Here is a 20,536-nt window from a genome sequence, read left to right as displayed (position 1 = left end):
CCAAGAGCGTTGCAATGTACACGCCAATTCGGGCGATTCAGGTTGAAACACCGATTCTTATTTAATTCCGGCGATTCTTTAAAAAAGCTTCCGATTTTGGAAGAGCCCTGAATCGTCCAATCGAAAAGGAGCCTGTTCTATTCGAATTGGCCGATTCAGAAAGATTCCATCTGATTTTAATAATTAGTAAGTAATTGGTGTGGGACTGAGTGAGCAATTGCCCACAACGACCACCATGTGCCTCCGCCTTCAAGGAGGCTCGTACGTCTATGCTGGTAGAACCACACATGGAATTGGACCCGGCAAGTAAATGAGAAATCGGCTTGGTCTTGTGTCCAGTCATATGATCAACTATGCCCCATTGGACCAAGGTTGCCTTTTGATGTCCACATTCATTAGACATTTATAAAATGTCTCTACTACCAAACAATGATATATAGTCCAATGCAATGTATTGGAATTGCATGTGTGAGGTGAGATTTCTCAAGATGACACTCTTGCCCTAATCATTGAGACACTAATCACTGAGACAGATTCATTGGACATTTATAAAATGTCTCTATGTATAATACTGTACTGTAGCATGCCTTGACAGCGGAGAGCCACACATGTTCGATTCAGAGGTGAACAAGAGAGCGGTGCATCCGGCGCTACCGGCTGGAGTTCTCATGTACGTTTGCTGACCGTCAGTTCAATTTACTTCAAAGGATGCATTAAGCCAAGAAGTTCGAACCCATCCAATAGCTGCTTGTGAACAACTTCGGATAGTAATCCCTCAGTATGAGCAGAATGGCAGCGATGGCAAGGCCGATGATGAAGGTGAAGATCACCACAGCCACCACTGCAAATTTTGCTCTCCTTGGATTTCCCGCTCCCAATTCATTTGACACCCTCACACTGCATTAATGCCACCAAAAACTACTCATATTAACATTCTTCAATTAATTTTGGATACTGAACTTCTGTATTAATAAAAAGGGAAAGTCAATCACATAAATCACATCTTCTTCATGTACTTTTGCAGTGGTGTATCGTTCAATTTAAGTACCGTGAACCATTACCTTAAAACATAGAGGCATAAGGTTCAGGGGAATCAAAGACATGTTTTTTCACATAATCCTGGTCCAACCTATATACACCTTTGAGTTGATCGTTTTGATATCGTTTCCTATGTTTGTTGGCATATTGTTTTCATTCCCGGCCAAAAACATATTTATTATTAACAGAAGCATGGCTGAGGATCTGGGATGTTTTTTTCCATTAAGCTAATCCGACTTTGCCTTAACAAAGTTTATTTAAACCAATAATTTAGGTACTTCAGTCCTCAAGTCCCATTTATGGAAATGCACCACTGGTGATATTTAATTAGGCTCGGAAACAGCTGACTTCACTAAACTCGTGAGCCCGCCAGAGTATAAACAAAGGTTGTCGGATGAATCTTATATTGCAAATGTTTTTATTTTGTCTACAGCATCTTCCGACGAAACCCGGTCATGTCAGCACTAAAATAAAGATAAAGATAAAGAAAAACCTCAATGAAAACCTAAGAGTACAATATTCGGCAGGTAGAATAGCATGTACATGTTTTATGTTTTATGAATATGGTTTAAAGATTAAAGTAAATCTATGAAATACCTTAAAAAAGTGTTACATGAATTTACCCCAACTTTTGGGGAAGATTCACAATACAATTTACAAAATCTTTCATTTATTAAATGGACTCTAATAAGTGTAACTTTTTGGTTGCAAGTAGATCATGTGGGTTTGTTGGTTCCCAAATCATACCTTATTGCCGCATTTGAGCCAAAGGCCACCATGACAGTCCAGCCTAAGATATTCATGCTGCAGAAGGGAAGAAACTAGTAAGCTGGAAGCGATAAAGAAGTAGACCAAAAAAATTACATCAATATGAACGTAAATCTTTACAAACAAGTAAAAAATGAGATAACAAATGTTCAATGAGTTAGCCTCTCTTCTGCCCTTGCTTCCCTAGTCCCTACATCTTCAGTTTTTCAGTGAAGATTTTCTTTTTTGGGTGTTGGAAAGAGTGAGGGGGAGAGAGAGAGAGAGAGAAGAAGAAGAAGAAGAAGAAGAGAGGTCAGGCTTATTTACGTACCAAATGGATAGTGCATCTACTGAAACTTCGGGGTTGCTCAAATATCCAGCAAATAGAATCAACACCATGTAATACCAACGCTCTAAGCTGAAAGCTCAATTCATTACCGCCACCGTCATGATGATAATAAAACTGCAGTGAGAACGCAAGAACAATTGCAGGGTATGATTAGTAAGATTAAAAAACAAATTAAAGCATCGTATCAAATACCAAAGCATGACGGAAGATGCCAATGAAAGCTTGAAAAATTCCCAAAGATGAGTGAAGGCTTTCCATGAGAACCCGGTCCAAGCTCGCCGCAAGTGCCGGTGAAAATGTACACCAATTGAGCAATAACAATGAACCACCAAGAGGAATCGAGCACCACAGCAGCACCAACAAGTCCCCAACCCAGCTTTATGATGAGCAATCAACTGAAGAAAGTGTGGAGGACCAGAGCAACAAATGCTATTGCGGCCATTGGCATGATCTTGCTCTGTGCCTGCAAGAATTTGGCGATAGGATAGTTCATGGAATAAGCAAAGAGCTGCGGGATCATCCATATTGCAAACGTTCCTGCCGACTCTGATATCTCCGAGGCCTGCCCAATTAGTTTCAGAAAGGGAGTAGCAAAGATGTAGAATATACAAAGGACAAGGGCCGTGGAGTTCAGGATGACCCATGATCTCTGCAAGTAAATCCCAAGCATGTCAAGCTTCCCTGCTCCATAAGCTTGTCCACATATTGTTTCTAGTGCACTTCCCATTCCTAGCTACAAGCCAAAAAATGCAGATTCGAAAAATGATCATTGAGGTCAGAATAGTGCTTGGCAATTTTAGCATGTAAATAGTAAAAGAATCGTAGTTAAAGTCGTATCAGCCCAAAGAAAGAATGAATCAGAAGGGAACGAAGGCAGTTCAATTTACGTAATATTTGATTGGAAAAGCTTTGTAGAAAATGGTGGGAGGCTCCCTCATATGAAACGAAGAAAAGTCAGATTCTTGATCCGTTCTGGGGATAAGGAGAAAGAAATCGATGGTACCGTAACACCGAACGAGAACCCTGCAATAACGGAGTTCTCCATGGAAACGGCGGCGAGCTCGAGAGTCCCCAGATGCCCAGCAAAGGCTTGAGTGACTGCTCCCAGGGAGTACCGACAAAGGTTTGTGAAGATGGCAGGCCCTCCAAGATACCACAGTTTCTTTGATTCAGCACCAAATTGCACGAAAAATCTCCCTGCGCTATTGATAGGCTCAATGTCCCCTCCAAACTCCACGGTTCCAGTGCTCCCGTTTCCATGGCTACCATATTCAGCAAGGGCCGTTGGTCCTCTCCTTCCATGAGCAGAGAAGGGAAAGGGCGAATTCGAACACGTACCAGTCCGCCGGAGTACCCGCCTGCGACCAATCGCTTCACCACGCTTCACCACTTGAACAACAAACAGCAGAGGACCTGATGTGATGTAAATGGATTAGGATAATCAGATCTTAATCCTAATCGGATGGCCAACTAGACAACGTGGGTTTTGGAAGGAAGTCGGCAGGAGGGAGAGGGATATTGCGAGTAGAAGGTGTTTCTTTATTGTTGCGCTCATTTCAAATGTGCTATCAAGTAGACATAAGCCACAACCTTTAAACACAACTCTAAAAAAATGGCAAGTGGAGGGAAAGACAATAGAAAATCAAATGGAGGGCGAGTCTAAGAAGCTACGAATAAAGAAAAGTCCTTCAGATGCAAACATTATAGAGTTAAAGGCCCATTGTCACAAAAAACGTCGTTTTTTTAAAAAAAACGCGTACTTAACGCCAAAAACTGTTTTGCCGTATAATACCCGTACTATTCTCGTTTTAAAAAAAAACGTCAAAAAACAAAAAACGCGTATAATACACGTTTAATACCCATATTATACGTTATTTTCCCGTTTTTTGCCATTATTTTCCCGTTTTTTGTCGTTTTTTATTAATTATTATTTTTTATAATTTTTTATAATTTTTAAGATGTATTAAATGTTTAATTTTTTTTAAAAATTTGCCGAACTTTTCCCGTTTTATTTTCGATATATAAAACTTTGCCGTATTTTACCTGTTTTTTTCCTCACCGTTTAATACTCGTCCCCGTTTTTTGTGACAAACTTAAAGGTATGAGGTAAAAGCACAAGTGACGAAAAACCAATGCTGCTCCTGCAAGAAGACAATGTGATGGGTCGTGGTAAAAAACTGAAAACGCGGACAGACATTGGCGTTTAGGGAGAGGTATCCAGCCTAGATCGGAGTGTTTGGTCTACTTCTTTTTGCTAAGAAAGGCAACAGTAATGTCATCGTTTTATGTCATCAGGAAGGAAGGCAATGAAAATGTAAGGTTTGCATCTCGGTTTTGTGGCAGGGCCTACTATAAGGATGCCTCCATTATTTTAACTAATTTTTTGCAGAACTCTGGTCTCAGCCATGACATGAATTTTGTTCTTGCCTCCAGTGATAGATGTAGCTAAGTTGGATCCTTAAACAGGTTGAAGGCAGTGCATGCAACTGGCCCAGCTTGGGTCTTCTCACGACCATACGTCATAGAATCAGTTTTGTACAAGATAATCGCTCCTCTGATATTGTTGCTAGACACAGGTATCTATAAATTCTTGCTCCTGTGTATGTTTGTATAGCAATTTTTGATCAATAAAAAGGGTGGAGGCCTAATCTCCGGTAGTGCTGAGTTTCGGAACTTCGTCATAGAATGAAACGCAGGCGGACCCTCTAAATCGAGAAAGATTTTGTTTATGGGTCTGAATTCCGTTACACATATTTAGAACAACCTGGATCCAGTTATATGAATACAGATCTAAATACATGGATCTTTACAATGAACATCAGACCTGTAATCCAAACAAAACAAAAATAACAAAACGAGATCCAGACTTCGGTCTTAACTCAAAGTCAACTGAACAAGTCGCCTTTTGATCCAATGTGCCTCGGATATGGATTTGACCATGAGTTTGAGTTGGGTTCACTGCTCGGTGCATACGCCAAAAGAAAAAAAAAAAAAGTTATTATTGAAAATTGTTGAAAAAAAATGTCTTTTGAGTATTTTTACTTTTTTTTGGTCTTTAGCTTTATCTTTACATAAAATTTCTTTTTTCATTAAAACGAGAACATTTTGTTCATTAACCATACTGGTGCATGAAATTTTGTACAAACCAAATTCTTTTCATCACACCTTCTGCGCGGCGTCAGAACTTTGATCCGCAAGTCGAAGGCACATTAAAGTTCTTCTATCAAATCGAAGATGGTTCACTTGGGCTAGAAAGTCAGTCACCTCAACAGAAAACTTCGTAATTTTTGGCAGTGTAGGTTTTTTCTCTGCTCTGATTGATAGCTCCACCAACTTGGGCCGACAATAATTGGTTAGATGAATGCTTATTCAAGTGGGCTTTCTTATGGTAATCATGGTTTGAAATGCAATGAAATCACGCAAAAGCATGCTTGAGCAACTGTGAAATATATCCATCTAAATTTATCATATCTATTACCTAAAATTTGGCCCAGACGAACTAGAAATTGTGAGATTGAGTCATATTCATCTGAATATTGTTAAGCAATCAGAGACACATATAAAACAATGGAACATTAATTAAATGAGCAGTAAAATCATGTAACGATCAAATTAGGACCCACTTAACTCATCCCGCTCTCTACCAGTTTGCCATTAATTTCATGTCAACTATGTCACTTCTGTCAGATCGAAGTTGTTGAATTTGAGAAGCTCTTCTTTCAAAACCCAAAGGAAAACAAGTTTGGTCATATTGCTTCTTCTTATGAAGTAAGACACACATACACAAACTTTACAGCATTGAATGAATTATTTACCTAGCTTTCTCAATTTTTGAGATAGATTGATGAGATGTGGTTTCTTATTACCAAATGTTCCCGTAAGATAGTTATATAGGAGAGAGCCAGAGGGGTGGCGAGTTATCCAAAGTTCATATAATTGTTTCTATATATATATATATATAGTCTAACATATAATTATGAGTTGAGATACGTGTACAATTTGGAAAGTATATATGCGTAATAGATCTTTATTTGAACAGGCCAATAAAGTTGTTACCGGTATTTAAGAGCACTTTCTTGAGGACAAAAAGAGTGGCTATTCCTCACTATACTTTTACAAATTTAGCCAATATTTGTGTAAGGACAAAAAAGAAAATATCGAAAAAAGTGGAATGACTAAAAAAACATTGTTTCAAATAGTTACCAAATCTATCTCTCTCTCTCTCTCATACAGACACACACACATGCATACACACACACGCCTCAAATAAATGAAAACCTTCAATTTGTTTATTATCAGTGGATGCAGAGACGAAGACACAAAAGATAGTCTCATGACAGAACATTTATGGTCACATGCTTTATCTCTTAGGTAGAGTTTGATTTTTTGGAAATGTGAGGATGGAAAGAACTTCCTTTCAAGGAAAAATGGAATCAGACCTCTGGTGTCCATTTCAACTTTCCAGTGTGTGTGTGTAATGGTGTTGAAAAGTTTTTCCTGAAAACTTCTTTCTTAGTTTGACGCACCCTTGAAGACCCACCCACTGTCATTTTCCTTTGAACTCCTTTAGATAATTGTTGCTTTCAGCTTACTTGTTTCTTCTCGTCGCATGTGCAGAATGAATATCTTGGGTTGGACAATAATGATAGCCCTTGGCTCAAATGCAGAAATAAGGTACACTTACACACAACTACACTGTTGAATTTTCTGTTAAGGTCTTTCCTTTATATTTATTTCAGCATTCACTTGGTAATCTTTTGCAGGTAGACATGACAGACAAAATAGTGTAATTGTTCTTGCAATTAAAAATGTGTTTATATATATATATATATATATATATATCTTAATTATATAATTTAGTTAGTATTGTAAAACTATTTCCTCAACTATGAAGCAAAAGAACGAAATACTTGAGCACAAGACAAATCATCATTGGATATGTGGACATTATTAGTATTATTATCATTACCCTTATCATTATTATTAATATATATATAGCAACTTGGGATATGATTAAGAAGTTTGGGTACCCGGCCCTGTGCCGGCCTTTAATTTTCTACTCCCTGCTCTTATAAGTAAGGTATTTTGGTGAGTGATGCTCCTTTTTACAAGATGACTTGCTTGTTGCAATTAGTGCTGCAGGTTTCTAGAGTTGCGCGTTCTACTAAATGCAGCAATGTGGAATTCATTAACTCGTTCTGGAATATGAATGTGGCACCTAGACGATGGACTACGGCTGCAGGGATTGGTTGAAGGCCGATAACCAGGTTTCTCGATCACTGGGAAAATTGGAGCAAGGTCGCCGGAAAGCAGTCTTGTTTTCGTGGGGACCTTGGGAAAGCTCGCCGGAAGAGGCGGGTACATGAAGGTCCCTTCGGCAACGCAAATTTATTTAGATCTATATAAACTTAGAGACTCCCTCTGCCAAAATTTTACTTCCCTATATTGTTTTGACTTCCTTTTTAGCCGAATACTCTACTGCCTCTCCACCAAGCTGATCTCTTGCTGCAGCTGAAAAGGGTCTTCTTCGTTCAGAATTCCACCGCCGGAACTCGGAGAAAATACCAGTTCGAGCTTTGTCACCGAGATGCTTCATTTTCGTTCAAGAGTTATATAATAAGAAAAAATAGTCGTGTGAGGTAGCTGACCTGAAATTGACGGCAAACTGCGATGAGTTAAGTGAGCTCGTTGCGAACTCGGGTTGCGAACCACAATTCATGCATTCAAATTTTGATCGTTAGTTGGATGTTGTTATTGATTATACTAATGTTCCATTGAGTTGCATGCAGTCTTCATACTTTCCCAACTCAATGACTTGTTGGCACCAAAGAAGAATGGTGGCACGCCTGTCTTAGAAACGAGCGTATATTAATGGAGGACATCAGAACCGATGAAGAAAAGTCCGGTCAGGTCCGAGCCAGTAGATGCCGGCTGCCGGCTTCTGTTCTCGTGTTCGTTTTGACCGTTAGTTGAATTCGCTTCAGCGGATGCACTGGTCCAAGATTTAGAAATACTTTAATTCGGAAGTAATTCGAGAACAGCGAAGCTTTGTCATTTTCACTAAAACCGGGAAGGTGAACGTGGTTTAGATGGATTGGGGTTTCGGACCTTTTATAATGCAGAGATCGTGTTGCTTAGTCGGATGAAAATTGGTTCTCCAAGTCCGATCGAGAAAGGTCGGACTGTGTCTGTCGAACTCAAATTAAGTTTCAGATCTTTAAGTTTGAGAAATAAAACAAAAAGTGGCATTATATATGGTCAGACATTTTCTGCTCAATTTTATTTACTAACACAGCCTTGCGAACATAGGTACTGTTGAGTAAAAAAAAAAAAAGGAAAAAAGAAAAAAGGAAATTAAAATGCCAAACAATTACATATTCCCACAAAAGCCAGCTTTCCTTTTATTTTTAGTGCATGTGGACGCAATAGGGAATCTAAATATATATGATTAGTAGGTCCGGCCCCATACCCGCTCATGCTTGAAATCCGAGCCGAGGCTGAACCCGATTAAACTAAAAAAATATTTTGAAATATAAAATATATATTTTTATAATAAAATGTATATTATTAATAAAATAAACGCGAAAAATTTCACATAATACAGATCCAGCTAGAAATTACTAGTTTAAAGGACACCAAAAGGCAACAATAGGGCATAGTTGATTGGACACAAGAGCAAGCCAATTTCTCATTTACTTGTCGGGTCCACGTGTCGTGTTACCAGCATAGACGCACGAGCTTCCTCACTTATATGCTAATTATTAAAATCAGATGGAATCTTTCCGAATCGGCCAATTGGAATTGAACCGGCTCCTTTTCGCGATTCAGGGCTCTTCCAAAGTCGGATGATTTTTTAAAGAATCGCCTGAATTAAATCAGAATCGGTGATTCAACCTGAATCGCCCGATTTTGCTTGTACATTGCAACGCTCTTGAAGAAAATTTTGGTGACGGTTTACTGTTTTACTGGAGTGGTACTTTTTCCGGTTTAAATTAAAAAAAAGAAGCACAATTAATTTTCCCATATAAAAAAAAAAAAAACTGTGACGGTAGCTTTTTCCAAAAACCCGTTGCTTAATCTCAGTTGGTTGGAAATAAAAGGAAAGGACAGGGAATCCCCCCGTCCTTGGGGTCGCGTTTTATTTCTTTTTCAACTGTTCATGAATTTATATTACTTTTAAGTTTTTTTTTTGTTCAATGTTATTTCCTTTTGATTTATTTTTAAAATTTAAAATAACTTAGAACCATTCCTATTCAAAAAAGGATTCTGATTTTGATTCGATTGATTTTGATTTTATTTGCCAATAAACTATGTTACTTGGCTTTTCAATTTGATTCGGAAACCAAATTCGACTACATTTGCTAATACCTGATGGCCATTTTCATAGTCAGAAAAATTTTAAGATTTCATAAACTCGTCTCAAACTCATAGGACAAAGTTAAGCAAGAATTTATACTCCATGCATTTTACATGCTAAGTTTTGACTTAACATTTTTTGAACAGCTATATAAGAACTTAAAATGCACAATATCATACGGTTTCGTACTTTACAAATTCCATGCTTGTCATCTAAGTGAGTTAAACACCTATTGCATGCCTTTTTATGTTTCAATATAAATAGAATATAAGACACTTTCTATTTTCTATGTGCTTCTGTTGTTCTTAAATCTTTTCAAGAGTGAGTAGGGGTGACCTAATGCTCAGTTGAACGTTGAAGTTGGGTCCCAACCTCTCATCATCCTACAGTATAAAGCTCCATCCTACAGTATAAGGCCTCATCCAACTCCTCATCTTTGGTACCTCAAAGTGCTGTCTCTATAGAAAACATTGATGTTTTAAGAATTCAAAACAGAAATTGCCTACCTACGGGTGAAGCTGATTATATACGCTGCCCTTGTGCATATAATATCTTATGGTGCACCATACAAAAAAAGCTCATGATTAATAGAAAACGAAATTTTTTGTATGGATAAATATTAAATACTGCAAAATGAAAATTTGAGATTCTATAAAGGTAAATCTTTATGACCAATATACCTCTTATTTAAGCAGTAAAAAAACTTTAGTATTATCTCATTGTCTCATAAATATTTTATTATCTCATACTTATGTTTAACGTTATCTAATACACTCATTCATTATCTTATTATCTCATAAACATTATCTTATACTTATGTTTCTCGTTATCTCATATATATGTATGTTATTTTATTATCTTACAAAATTTTTTGTTATCTCATAAACATTATCTTATACATGTTATCTCATACATTCGTCCGTCCGTTGTTTAGCTAATTATCTCATAAACACTATTTTATATTTATTTGTTATTTCATATTTATTTGTTATTGAAAGAAAACATATACATATTAGTAATAGGTTTTGTAATATACATGAAACAACATACAAAACTTTCTCTCTCGTTTTTTCATAGACATTCTTGAACTCTCAGTTTTGTTTTTTGGAATGTATACAAACTACCGTACACGTCACTGCATAATATTCTAATTGGCCATGTTGCGCGGCACACGGCTCCCATCCAACAAGACTGGTCCAGAGCCACATACCTTTCTAAAGCAGTGGTAGTGTGGCACCGACTACGATGCAATCACTTTCTCACGACAACGAGAGAAGACCTTTTCTTCTTCGTCGTCTTTGACATGAGAGATGAAGGGCCTTATGTGTCTTCTTCAGAGCTTATCAGGCATTCAGGCCATTAGTTGCAGGGTCATAAGACGAGCCGATAACGTATCGAAATTAAAAGTTCGTGTTTCTCCTTAATTTTCCGCCATGGAAGCAGAGAACCAACGGCCGTTGCTGAACGACAATCTCGGTAAAGCCGACGGTGGGCATGGAAACAGAAGAAGTGGAACGGTGGAGTTTGAAGGGGACATTGAGCCCATCAATAGAGCAGGGAGGTTTTTCTTCCAATTTGGGGCCGAATCAAAGAAACTGTGGTATCTTGCTGGGCCTGCTATCTTCACGTCCCTGTGCCAGTATTCACTGGGAGCGATCACTCAGGCCTTTGCTGGACACGTTGGAACCCTCGAGCTTGCCGCCGTTTCTATGGAGAACTCTGTCATTGCGGGGTTCTCCTTTGGTGTTATGGTACTGATTTCTTTTCAATTTCCTTCTTCCACACCATGGTTACTTACAGGGGTAATCTTTCAGCAATCAATTTCACATCCAGAATTGGTCCACAGTCGCTTCTTTGTGCCAAGGTTTCAGATGGGTGAAATACAGTACTTCAAGTCCCAGTAGAACAAGAAAACAGATGCATTCCAGAATATGAGATTTTAGGATGCAAAAAGGGAGTTTTTAAGCTGTATATGTCGAGGATGGTCTGTGAGGCATTCTGTGACGCATTGATCAAACACAATTTATCCATTACATGATATCAACATCTTTTATAGATTATCTGTTCTGAACTCAATGATCCATTCTCTGATCTTTTGCATCTTTTGTTTTGTAGCTAGGAATGGGAAGTGCATTAGAAACGCTATGCGGACAAGCCTACGGGGCTGGGCAGCTTGACATGCTTGGGATTTACATGCAGAGATCATGGGTCATCCTGAACTCCACGGCCCTTGTCCTTTGTATATTTTACATCTTTGCTACTCCCTTTCTGAAACTAATTGGGCAGGCCTCGGAGATTGCAGAGTCGGCAGGAACGTTTGCAATATGGATGATCCCGCAGCTCTTTGCTTATTCCATTAACTTTCCCATAGCCAAATTCCTGCAGGCTCAGAGCAAGATCATGGTCATGGCTTTAATATCACTTGTTGCTCTGGTCCTCCACACTTTCTTCAGTTGGTTGCTCATCATAAAGCTGGGGTGGGGACTGGTAGGTGCTGCTGTGGTGCTCGATTCCTCTTGGTGGTTCATTGTTATTGCTCAATTGGTGTACATTTTCGCTGGCACTTGTGGCCGAGCTTGGACCGGGTTCTCATGGAAGGCCTTCACTCATCTTTGGGAATTTTTCAAGCTTTCATTGGCATCTGCCATCATGCTCTGGTATTTGATACAATAATCTACCTTTTACATCTTTTTAGTGGCATCGTCCAATTATTCTTGCTCTCATAGTTTCTATTATTATGATCGTGGTGGTGACGGCGATGAATTGGGTTTTCAGCCTAGAGTGTTGGTATTACATGGTGTTGATTCTATTTGGTGGATATTTGAGCAACCCTGAAGTTTCAGTAGATGCACTATCCATTTGGTAACTGACTCTCTCTCTCTCTCTCTCTCTCTCCACCTTTTGTTGGTGGATGTAGAGAAGTAGACATCAAAAGATAGCATCAGGAACAAACATTTCTGATCACATGTTTTGCCTTTTAAAAATCCAGCGACTTGCATTTCATTTTCAGTTGAACTCTTTTTGGACCATTGAATTGCTGCTTTCTGCTTAATTGTTCTTCGCATGTGCAGCATGAACATCTTAGGTTGGACAATAATGGTAGCGTTTGGCTCAAATGCAGCAATAAGGTACGGCAACGGTCAAAGCTGACATGATTCTAGAACTACACATAGATTTTTCTGTGAATGTCTTTTCTTTATATTTATTTCAACGTTGCCTACATAATCTTTTACAGTTAGACATGGTAGACAAATTAATTTATTTTCACTTGCAATTAAAAATGTATTAATGTAGTGCAATATTGCAATATTGTTACCCGGACGTAGAACAAAATACTTGAGCACAAGACAACTCATCGTTGGGTTTGTGGAGATTATTATTATTGTTATAGCAACTTGGGATATGATTAAGCAGAGACGCACGCAATAAATTAATCACGAACTTTCTCTACTTGGTACGTCATGGAAGACCAAAGTATTGTTTAAATATTGCAAGCCACTGTCACGAATCAAGCTGCCTCTTTGTCAGCAGGTGCGAGCCTAATATGAGCATGGCTTGTTCTCTGTGAAAACTAGTCACAACTGAAAATAAGAAAATCTAAAACTTTTAGTTCGTATCATGACGAAAAACATATTTATAACATATTAAGTACATATGACATATAACATATTTGTATGTATACGTGTAGAAGAGTCCCTATGCTGTGTTCAAAGTATTTATATGTAAATATATGTAAGCTAAAAAGCTTTTTAATAATATCAAATAATTAAATGCTGATTCACGGGGTCGGTGTTCAAACTTTGAGAAAAAAGTCTCAGTAAGTTCTGTTGCATTAATGCAGTGTGAGGGTGTCAAATGAATTGGGAGCAGGAAACCCAAGGAAGGCAAAATTTGCAGTGGTGGTCGTGGTGATCTCCACCTTCATCATCGGCCTTGCCATCTCTGCCGTTCTGCTCATACTGAGGGATTACTACCCCAAGGTATTTACCAGCAGCCAGGAAGTGCAAGCGCTGGTCAATCAGCTCACCCCTCTCCTTGCTCTCACCATAGTCATTGACAATGTCCAGCCCGTGCTCTCAGGTATTTTTCATACTGCTCCCTTGTTTTCGCAGAGCATGATTACCACGTAAATTTTTTAAATCTATACCAACTTGGAGACTGCACTCTGCAAAACTTGAATTCTTACGGCTAACTGAATACTCGATAGCCTCCGCATCAAACTGATCTCTTGCTGCACTTGAAAGGTTGACAAAGGGTTCCTTCGGTCCAGCATTTCACCGCCGGAAGTCTGAGAAGAAGCCGGCGTCTATGTCACCGCCGAGATGCTTCATTTTCATTCATAAGTAATATAATAAAAAAATATATATTCGTGTGACATAGATGACAAGAAATTGACGACAAACTGCGATCAGTGAAAAGCAAGTGGTCAATTGCGGGTTGAATTATGGTTGCCAACTACAATTCATGGATTCAAATTTTGACCGTTAGTTAGATGTTGCTATAGATTATACTAATATTCCATTGTCTTGCATGCAATCTTCGTACCTTCCCAACTCAGTGACGTGTGGCACCAAAGAGATGGTCGCACGCCTATTCGGTCACAATCTTTATTCAAACAAGCGGTTTGGAATGTGCCACTACCGTTTATTCCACACACCCCCACCCCACACAGACTTTATATATATATATATATATATATATATATATATATATATATATCACGGGTGGAACTAAAGTTTTTATTGGGGGCCGAAATATAGTTATTAAAATAATTGTATTGGTTAAATTAAAATTCAAAAAAAGAATTGCAAAGCGCGGCCTATCTCTGGCTATCTATCAAGGTTCTAATGGTGCTACTAACCCTCCCAAGGAAATAAAGATGGGTTGTTCTACATTAATTTTGTACCTCTACTAGAAGAAGATCCATTTAAGAGAGAGAGGCTGCAGCGGCTGACCATTAAGTGGTTTGATCGTTTGAATGGTTTTACAACATTATTTAATGGTACGAACAAATTTATATATATATATATATATATATATATATATATATATATATATATATATATATGATTGAGAGTTTAAGCTGTTGCCGTGCAGGTGTTGCAATCGGAGCAGGGTGGCAAGCAATCGTCGCTTATGTGAACGTGGGATGCTACTACCTCTTTGGCCTTCCATTGGGATTAGTCATGGGATACAAATTGAACTTGGGAGTCACGGTTATCTCTCTCTCTCTCTCTCTCTCTATATATATATATATATATATATATATATATATATATATATATATATATATATATATATATATATATATATATATATATATATATATATATATATATATATATAAAAGATTTTGATTTTGTACGGTTTTTCAAATTAAACTGTCTGTTGAACTTAAATTAAGTTTCAGATCTCTAAGTATGAGAAAGCAAAAAAAAGAATAAAATAAAAGTCAAGGCATATATAGTGAAATATTTTCGGCTTCATTTTATTTGCTACTTTCATCTTTGAGAGAACACGGTTCTTGAGGATAGATTCTGTTGATTAGAGAAAAGGAATTGAAATGACATTAGCTCTGATAAATACCAAACTTTGCGCCAGTTTCAAGTATGCTACGAAATTAACCAGAATCAAATATCGAAAAGTGAAACGTTATGATTAATTATTGGAGCCAGCAGATTCTTGATAATTACAGGTAATAGAAAACCGCACGGTAGCGATTATTGGTGTGTGCCGAATTCGAAGAACGAATTCGTATTTCATTCTTAAACAAGAAACCAACAAAATCAAACTCCGGGAACATTAAGAAGGAAAAGCAGCTCAAAGCGTATAATATACAATCTGATATATCCACTCATCTTTGCCACCTTTTTATCCATCCTGAATCTTGGGAGGAACCGATCATTTTCCTCTGTCCAATTGATTGTCTCATTTGTGGTCTTCATCACCGTCAAATTTGTATATTCTTGCAGGGAATTTGGAGCGGCATGACGATCGGAGTCTGCCTACAATCGCTGATACTGTTTGCCATGACCTACAGAACCAACTGGAACAAAGAGGTAATATTAATTACTGCCAACCTTAATTGTAAACCGTTGGTTGTAACTAAAGAATATAACAATTCCATTGCTGGGTTTATATTTGCAGGCTTCTGCTGCGTCCGAGAGGATCAGAGTGTGGGGAGGACCAAGAACTTCAGATGATGGTCCTGAAAAATAAGCCATCATCACTAATGTGATTGTGGCGCTCTTCCTATTCCCTTTTCCATTTTCTAGTGAAATAAGAGAAGACTATGCTCATAAATGTATTCTTCTTTTGGCCCTCATTTATTCATGCATGTTCTCGCCAACCAAATGAAATTATACATTTGATATATATATATATATACCACCACTAGCATAATTAGATAATTAGATCCACATATATATATGGATCTAATTATCTAATTATGCTAGCGGTGGTACAAAGTACCATATGTGTTGGATACCCAAACTTTGTTTTTCCTTGAAAAAGTTGCTAGAATCATGCATGGTAGCCACAAAGATCATCCTAATGCATGAGTAAAATGCTGAGATTCAGATGCCTAATCAAGTTAAGTTAGATATGGAAATATTACAAGATATATATAGATCAGAATACGTCTGACCAGACGGAAAAAACATCGTGAAAGCAGAGAAATCAAGTTTATCGAATGCAGTGAAATCATGTCAACACGCTTTAGCAATTATCAAATATCTATCTGATATATATTTAATAATATCTACTAGCTAGATTTGGGACTAACCCAGAAGTGTGAGATTGAGCCATATTCATCCTACTACCATAAAAAAGAGAAGAGGGGTACATCTCCACTTTCCATAAACTCCAAAAAAGGATATACGTTTACATGTTAGTGCTTATTTTCAACTAAAAATTTACACATCAGTTCGTGCTTCCTCACCGAAATTTGGGGCTTTGCCGTGGTCATAAAACCTTGTCGAATTTACCCGATGTTATTTGTCGGATTCTTTAACGAAGCACAGATATTTAACAGAATAAAAACGGAAGAATGTATTGTTATAAGCAAAAAGCATGCAACATCTAATTAATGGTCAAGATTTAAATAACTGAATTCTGGTTGGCAGATGGAATCCACAAAAAGCATGTGTACAAGTTATCAGGCCAAATTGGGCTTCTGTAGAGCCGACCTACGCAGGTTTTTTGGGGCCCAAGCCCGATAAGGCTGGTATCGGCTACCCAACCCTGCCCGATTCTAGGTCTAATCCAGTATCAAAACTTCACAATAGTCCAATATAAAAAATTCATTATTTTTAATCTTTAATTACAACTAGAGATATCAATAGATTGGATTTGAATCAGACAACACTTTTTAAGAAATTCATATATTTAGATTCAAATTCCAATACGAATAAAGAAAAATAGTGGTGTGTTCTCTATTTCGGGCTTTCGTGGTATCAACTTCTTATCGAGCGACGAATATGCAGGTTGAAGGATAGGGGAAGTGTTCATGCACCAAAAGCAGATCTGGCACTTAGGAAGAATGGTGGGGGCTTTGGCTCTTAGTTGAGCAGTTGGATGAAATACTCCTTCTTACTAAAAAACTGTAAAATAAAGATCCAACTTAAAGTGAACTTATGTTAACTTGACAAGCGCAAACGTTAATTCCAATTCTTTTTTCCAATATTACTCTCTTTCACTGGACGACATTGTTACCCTTTCAGCCGCATTTACACTAGAAATTGACCAGATAGAAAATAGTAAGCATTTAAGAGAATCAAAAATAGCATTGGAAAAATTATCTGCTGATATGTTCGAGGCCCAGAAAAGTTTACTTCAGGCCCTCATACATTTGAAAGTTTTCTATGAAACCTGTTGCCTTTATTAACAAACAAAAAAGTGAATGTCTTTCTATTTATAGGGCAAAGATAGGCCCGGAACATGGCCAACTCCCTTTTCATCCGTGGTAATGCCGTAAAAGGTGATGCTTTTAATATGAGATAAGCCTTAAAAAAACTTACATCATGTCAACTTTAGCTAAAGCAACATCTAAATTAAATATGCAGGAAATTATTCCTAAAAATTTCATATATATATATATATATATATATATATATATATATATATATATATATATATATATATATAAGCGAAGCCACCCAGTAAGAGAATGTGAGAAGTGAAAAATTCTTTATATCATGATATATATATATATATATATATATATATATATATATATATATATATATATATAAAAGCGAAGCCACCCAGTAAGAGAATTGATAAGATTTTGCTATCTTGAGTAGCTATCCTCCAAACGCGTCACAACTTCTCACATTGAAAAATTCTTTATATCATGATATATATATATAAGCGAAGCCACCCAGTAAGAGAATTGATAAGATTTTGCTATCTTGAATAGCTGGCCTCCAAACGCGTCACAACTTCTCACATTGAAAAATTCTTTATATCATGCAAGCAAACACATAAAGTTCACCTTTACTTATGCCCAGAAAGCCAGCTTTTCTTTTTCCAAGTTTCCGTTCCCCGAAATCAATAAAAAATAAATCACTTTCCCACTTCAACCATCTCTTCTCACATCATAGTAACTATCGCCAATACTTGTTGTGTTAAGGAGAAAATTACGCGGAGAAATGCTGCAGATTTGATATATAAAGTGAGACGTTCAGGGGAATTTTATACTCCTTGCATTCAAAAGCCTGATTCATGCAACTACAGAAAAGCCATTGTTCGAGCCTGAAGGATTGGAGCTTTCCAAGCATCAAAATGTGTCGCATGCGCATCCTTCCTGTCACAATACAGATCTATATCTTTTTTAATTATTATCCGAACACATTTTTTGCATTTTCATAAAAATATTCAATATTTTTATATGTTGGTACACTTAAACATTATACACAAAATATCAAGATCATCATCTATATATTTTGAGTGATGCAAAGCAATTGGATTTACATACAGGGGAATCCTGGACTGCATCTCAATTATCTTTTTTAGATCCAATCCGAATCATGACCTCACTTGAATGCAATTTTTTACGTTTTTTTTTCCTTTAATTGTGTTTACTGTTGCTTTTTTACAGTATCCACTTTAAATTTTAATATCATAAAAGTTTTTGGATCTGGCTTCAACATGATCCTTTTTTTTTTTTTACTTGCATAATTTGTTAACATAAGGAGCCCCATTAACAAGATGAAACCTTGATAATTTATTCATTAGCAGCCTCTTTTTGTTGGCATTTTCATCGTTTGAAGCTATTTATCAAAATGAAAATGAACATTTTGTCATGACTTGTGAGAAGATTATCTATGGATTCATCAGTTTCTTCAATTTTTTTGAATTAATTATATATAATAGTCACCATACCCGTTCCAAGATTTACAAAAACGCCGTACCAGTACCCGTACCCCATACCCATACTATTGTGATATATGCTCAGGCTCAGCCCGATACCTGAAACCAGGCTCGGGTTCGACTCGGCCCAGCCTGATTTATTAATAAAAATAATAATTTTAAATTATAAAATATATTTTTTAATACAAAATATATTTTTACTAATAAACTACATATTATTAAATTTTAAAAATAATACAAATATTTTTAAAGTTTTAACGGGCCGAATCTAGCTGGATCAGGCCAGGGCGGCGCACCCGGCAGTCGGTGGCGGTCCTTCCTGAACCCTGGCCGGGTTTAGTTTAATAGGAACAAGCCGAGTAGCTAGAAGGAGACGTAAAAGAGTGGCACGAAGGTCGTGGCCACGCTGTCGGTTCAGGGGTGTCAGGTCATTGTTCGAGGTTGACCTGGCAACTTATTTTCATTTTCATCTAAGGTAAGAAAAACATTTAAAAATAATTATTAGTATTATTATTATATATTATTGTGAGGTCTATTAAAGGATTTTTGCAACAACTTCTCTTTAACCCACTATTTTTGATGACCATATTTTTCACAATTTTTCTTTTCTTGCTTAGGAATTACGAAACCCAAGGCTTCTCATCATATATGCGTATGTATTCACATTTAATAAGGACGATGCACGGCCTTTTTTGGATGCGAGGCCAGTTTAGAAAAAATTTATTTCGGAACGTCTTATCAAATCTTTCAAATGATTTCTCGAAAAGAAAAGAAATTAATCTATATTAAAATTTTTTGGAAATCTAAAGCCGGACAAGAGCCCCATATCTATAAAAGTCACTTGCACCACCTGTATCGAGCTTGACTCAATTATACAGTATCAAGCTTGACTCACTTAACTCAACATTGCCAAAACGGGTCTAGTTGAATTGGATTTATGTAAGTGGACGAACAGATTCTATCGACAATCCTTGGCCTTTCTTTTGTATCCCGTTTGTGTTATACAACTTTTCTAATGAAAGGCAACCTGGAATCCAGCTCCCATGCAAAACTGGGCACTGTGTTTGAACAACTGCAATCAGATTCAGATTTTGCCCACATAATCTGATTACCTGGATTTGGATTTGATGAACCCTTATGAATCCAAACTACCTATATATATTTTCATCTTTCCATCTAAATTGAAGTATCAAAACTTAATGCAAGCTCACCAAAAATGTCAAAGATATCTTTACTTACTTAGTATTCATATTGGCCCAAAACTATATAATATGGACTTAAGAAAACCAGTCACCTCACTCCACACGAGATAAAACAAACCCACAGTCTTCTTCTTCTACATAAGAGATGGATATCTCTTGCAATGCAACTTGCACCATCCAGAGTGCGCGGCCGCCCGAAGGGCGCCCTTATGTAGAAGACCCACCAGACGGGGCTCTGTTTAAGATAGGCTTCCTTCTGAAGGACACACTGAGGGCTCGTGAGGGCAGCGGGGTCACCAAGACCCAATGCTGCTATGAGCAGAAAATCATCAGCATCCGTTACGCACAAGTTGTGGACATGGATCGTCTACAGCAAGTGGTCTACAATGTCCTCCATAACGACCTGCGCATGGATAGCCAGGTAGCAACGAGGGCGAAGGTTAACGTCGCTACGGAGATTAGAAACAAGGT

General features: G+C 37.4%; 1 protein-coding gene and 1 pseudogene across 1 annotated transcript; one reads left to right on the top strand and one right to left on the bottom strand.

The window, feature by feature from the left end:
• Window positions 1-713: 713 nt before the first annotated feature.
• Window positions 714-3,997, bottom strand: LOC116247399 (protein DETOXIFICATION 30-like; annotated as a pseudogene).
• Window positions 3,998-10,697: 6,700 nt separating this feature from the next.
• On the top strand, window positions 10,698-15,866 carry LOC116249273 (protein DETOXIFICATION 29-like). Its single transcript, XM_031622495.2, has 8 exons — window positions 10,698-11,242; window positions 11,607-12,148; window positions 12,267-12,353; window positions 12,563-12,619; window positions 13,333-13,571; window positions 14,589-14,707; window positions 15,464-15,550; window positions 15,639-15,866. The coding sequence occupies exons 1-8, from the start codon at window positions 10,925-10,927 to the stop codon at window positions 15,708-15,710; spliced, it is 1,521 nt and encodes a 506-aa protein (XP_031478355.1). The 5' UTR covers window positions 10,698-10,924; the 3' UTR covers window positions 15,711-15,866.
• The last annotated feature ends 4,670 nt before the right edge of the window (window positions 15,867-20,536 follow it).

Source organism: Nymphaea colorata, chromosome 2 (genome assembly GCF_008831285.2).
Source record: "Nymphaea colorata isolate Beijing-Zhang1983 chromosome 2, ASM883128v2, whole genome shotgun sequence".
NCBI lineage: Eukaryota > Viridiplantae > Streptophyta > Magnoliopsida > Nymphaeales > Nymphaeaceae > Nymphaea > Nymphaea colorata.
Note: the sequence above shows the minus strand (reverse complement) of the source record. Positions and strands in the feature narration are given on the sequence as shown.

What these genes read in the sequence shown, in the direction of transcription:
- LOC116249273 (XM_031622495.2), top strand. Translation starts at nt 10,925, where the DNA reads ATGGAAGCAGAGAACCAACGGCCGTTGCTGAACGACAATCTCGGTAAA. An exon ending in GTAGATGCACTATCCATTTG is followed by an intron (nt 12,354 to 12,562) that starts GTAACTGACTCT and finishes TCGCATGTGCAG; the next exon opens with CATGAACATCTTAGGTTGGA. An exon ending in GGCTCAAATGCAGCAATAAG is followed by an intron (nt 12,620 to 13,332) that starts GTACGGCAACGG and finishes GCATTAATGCAG; the next exon opens with TGTGAGGGTGTCAAATGAAT.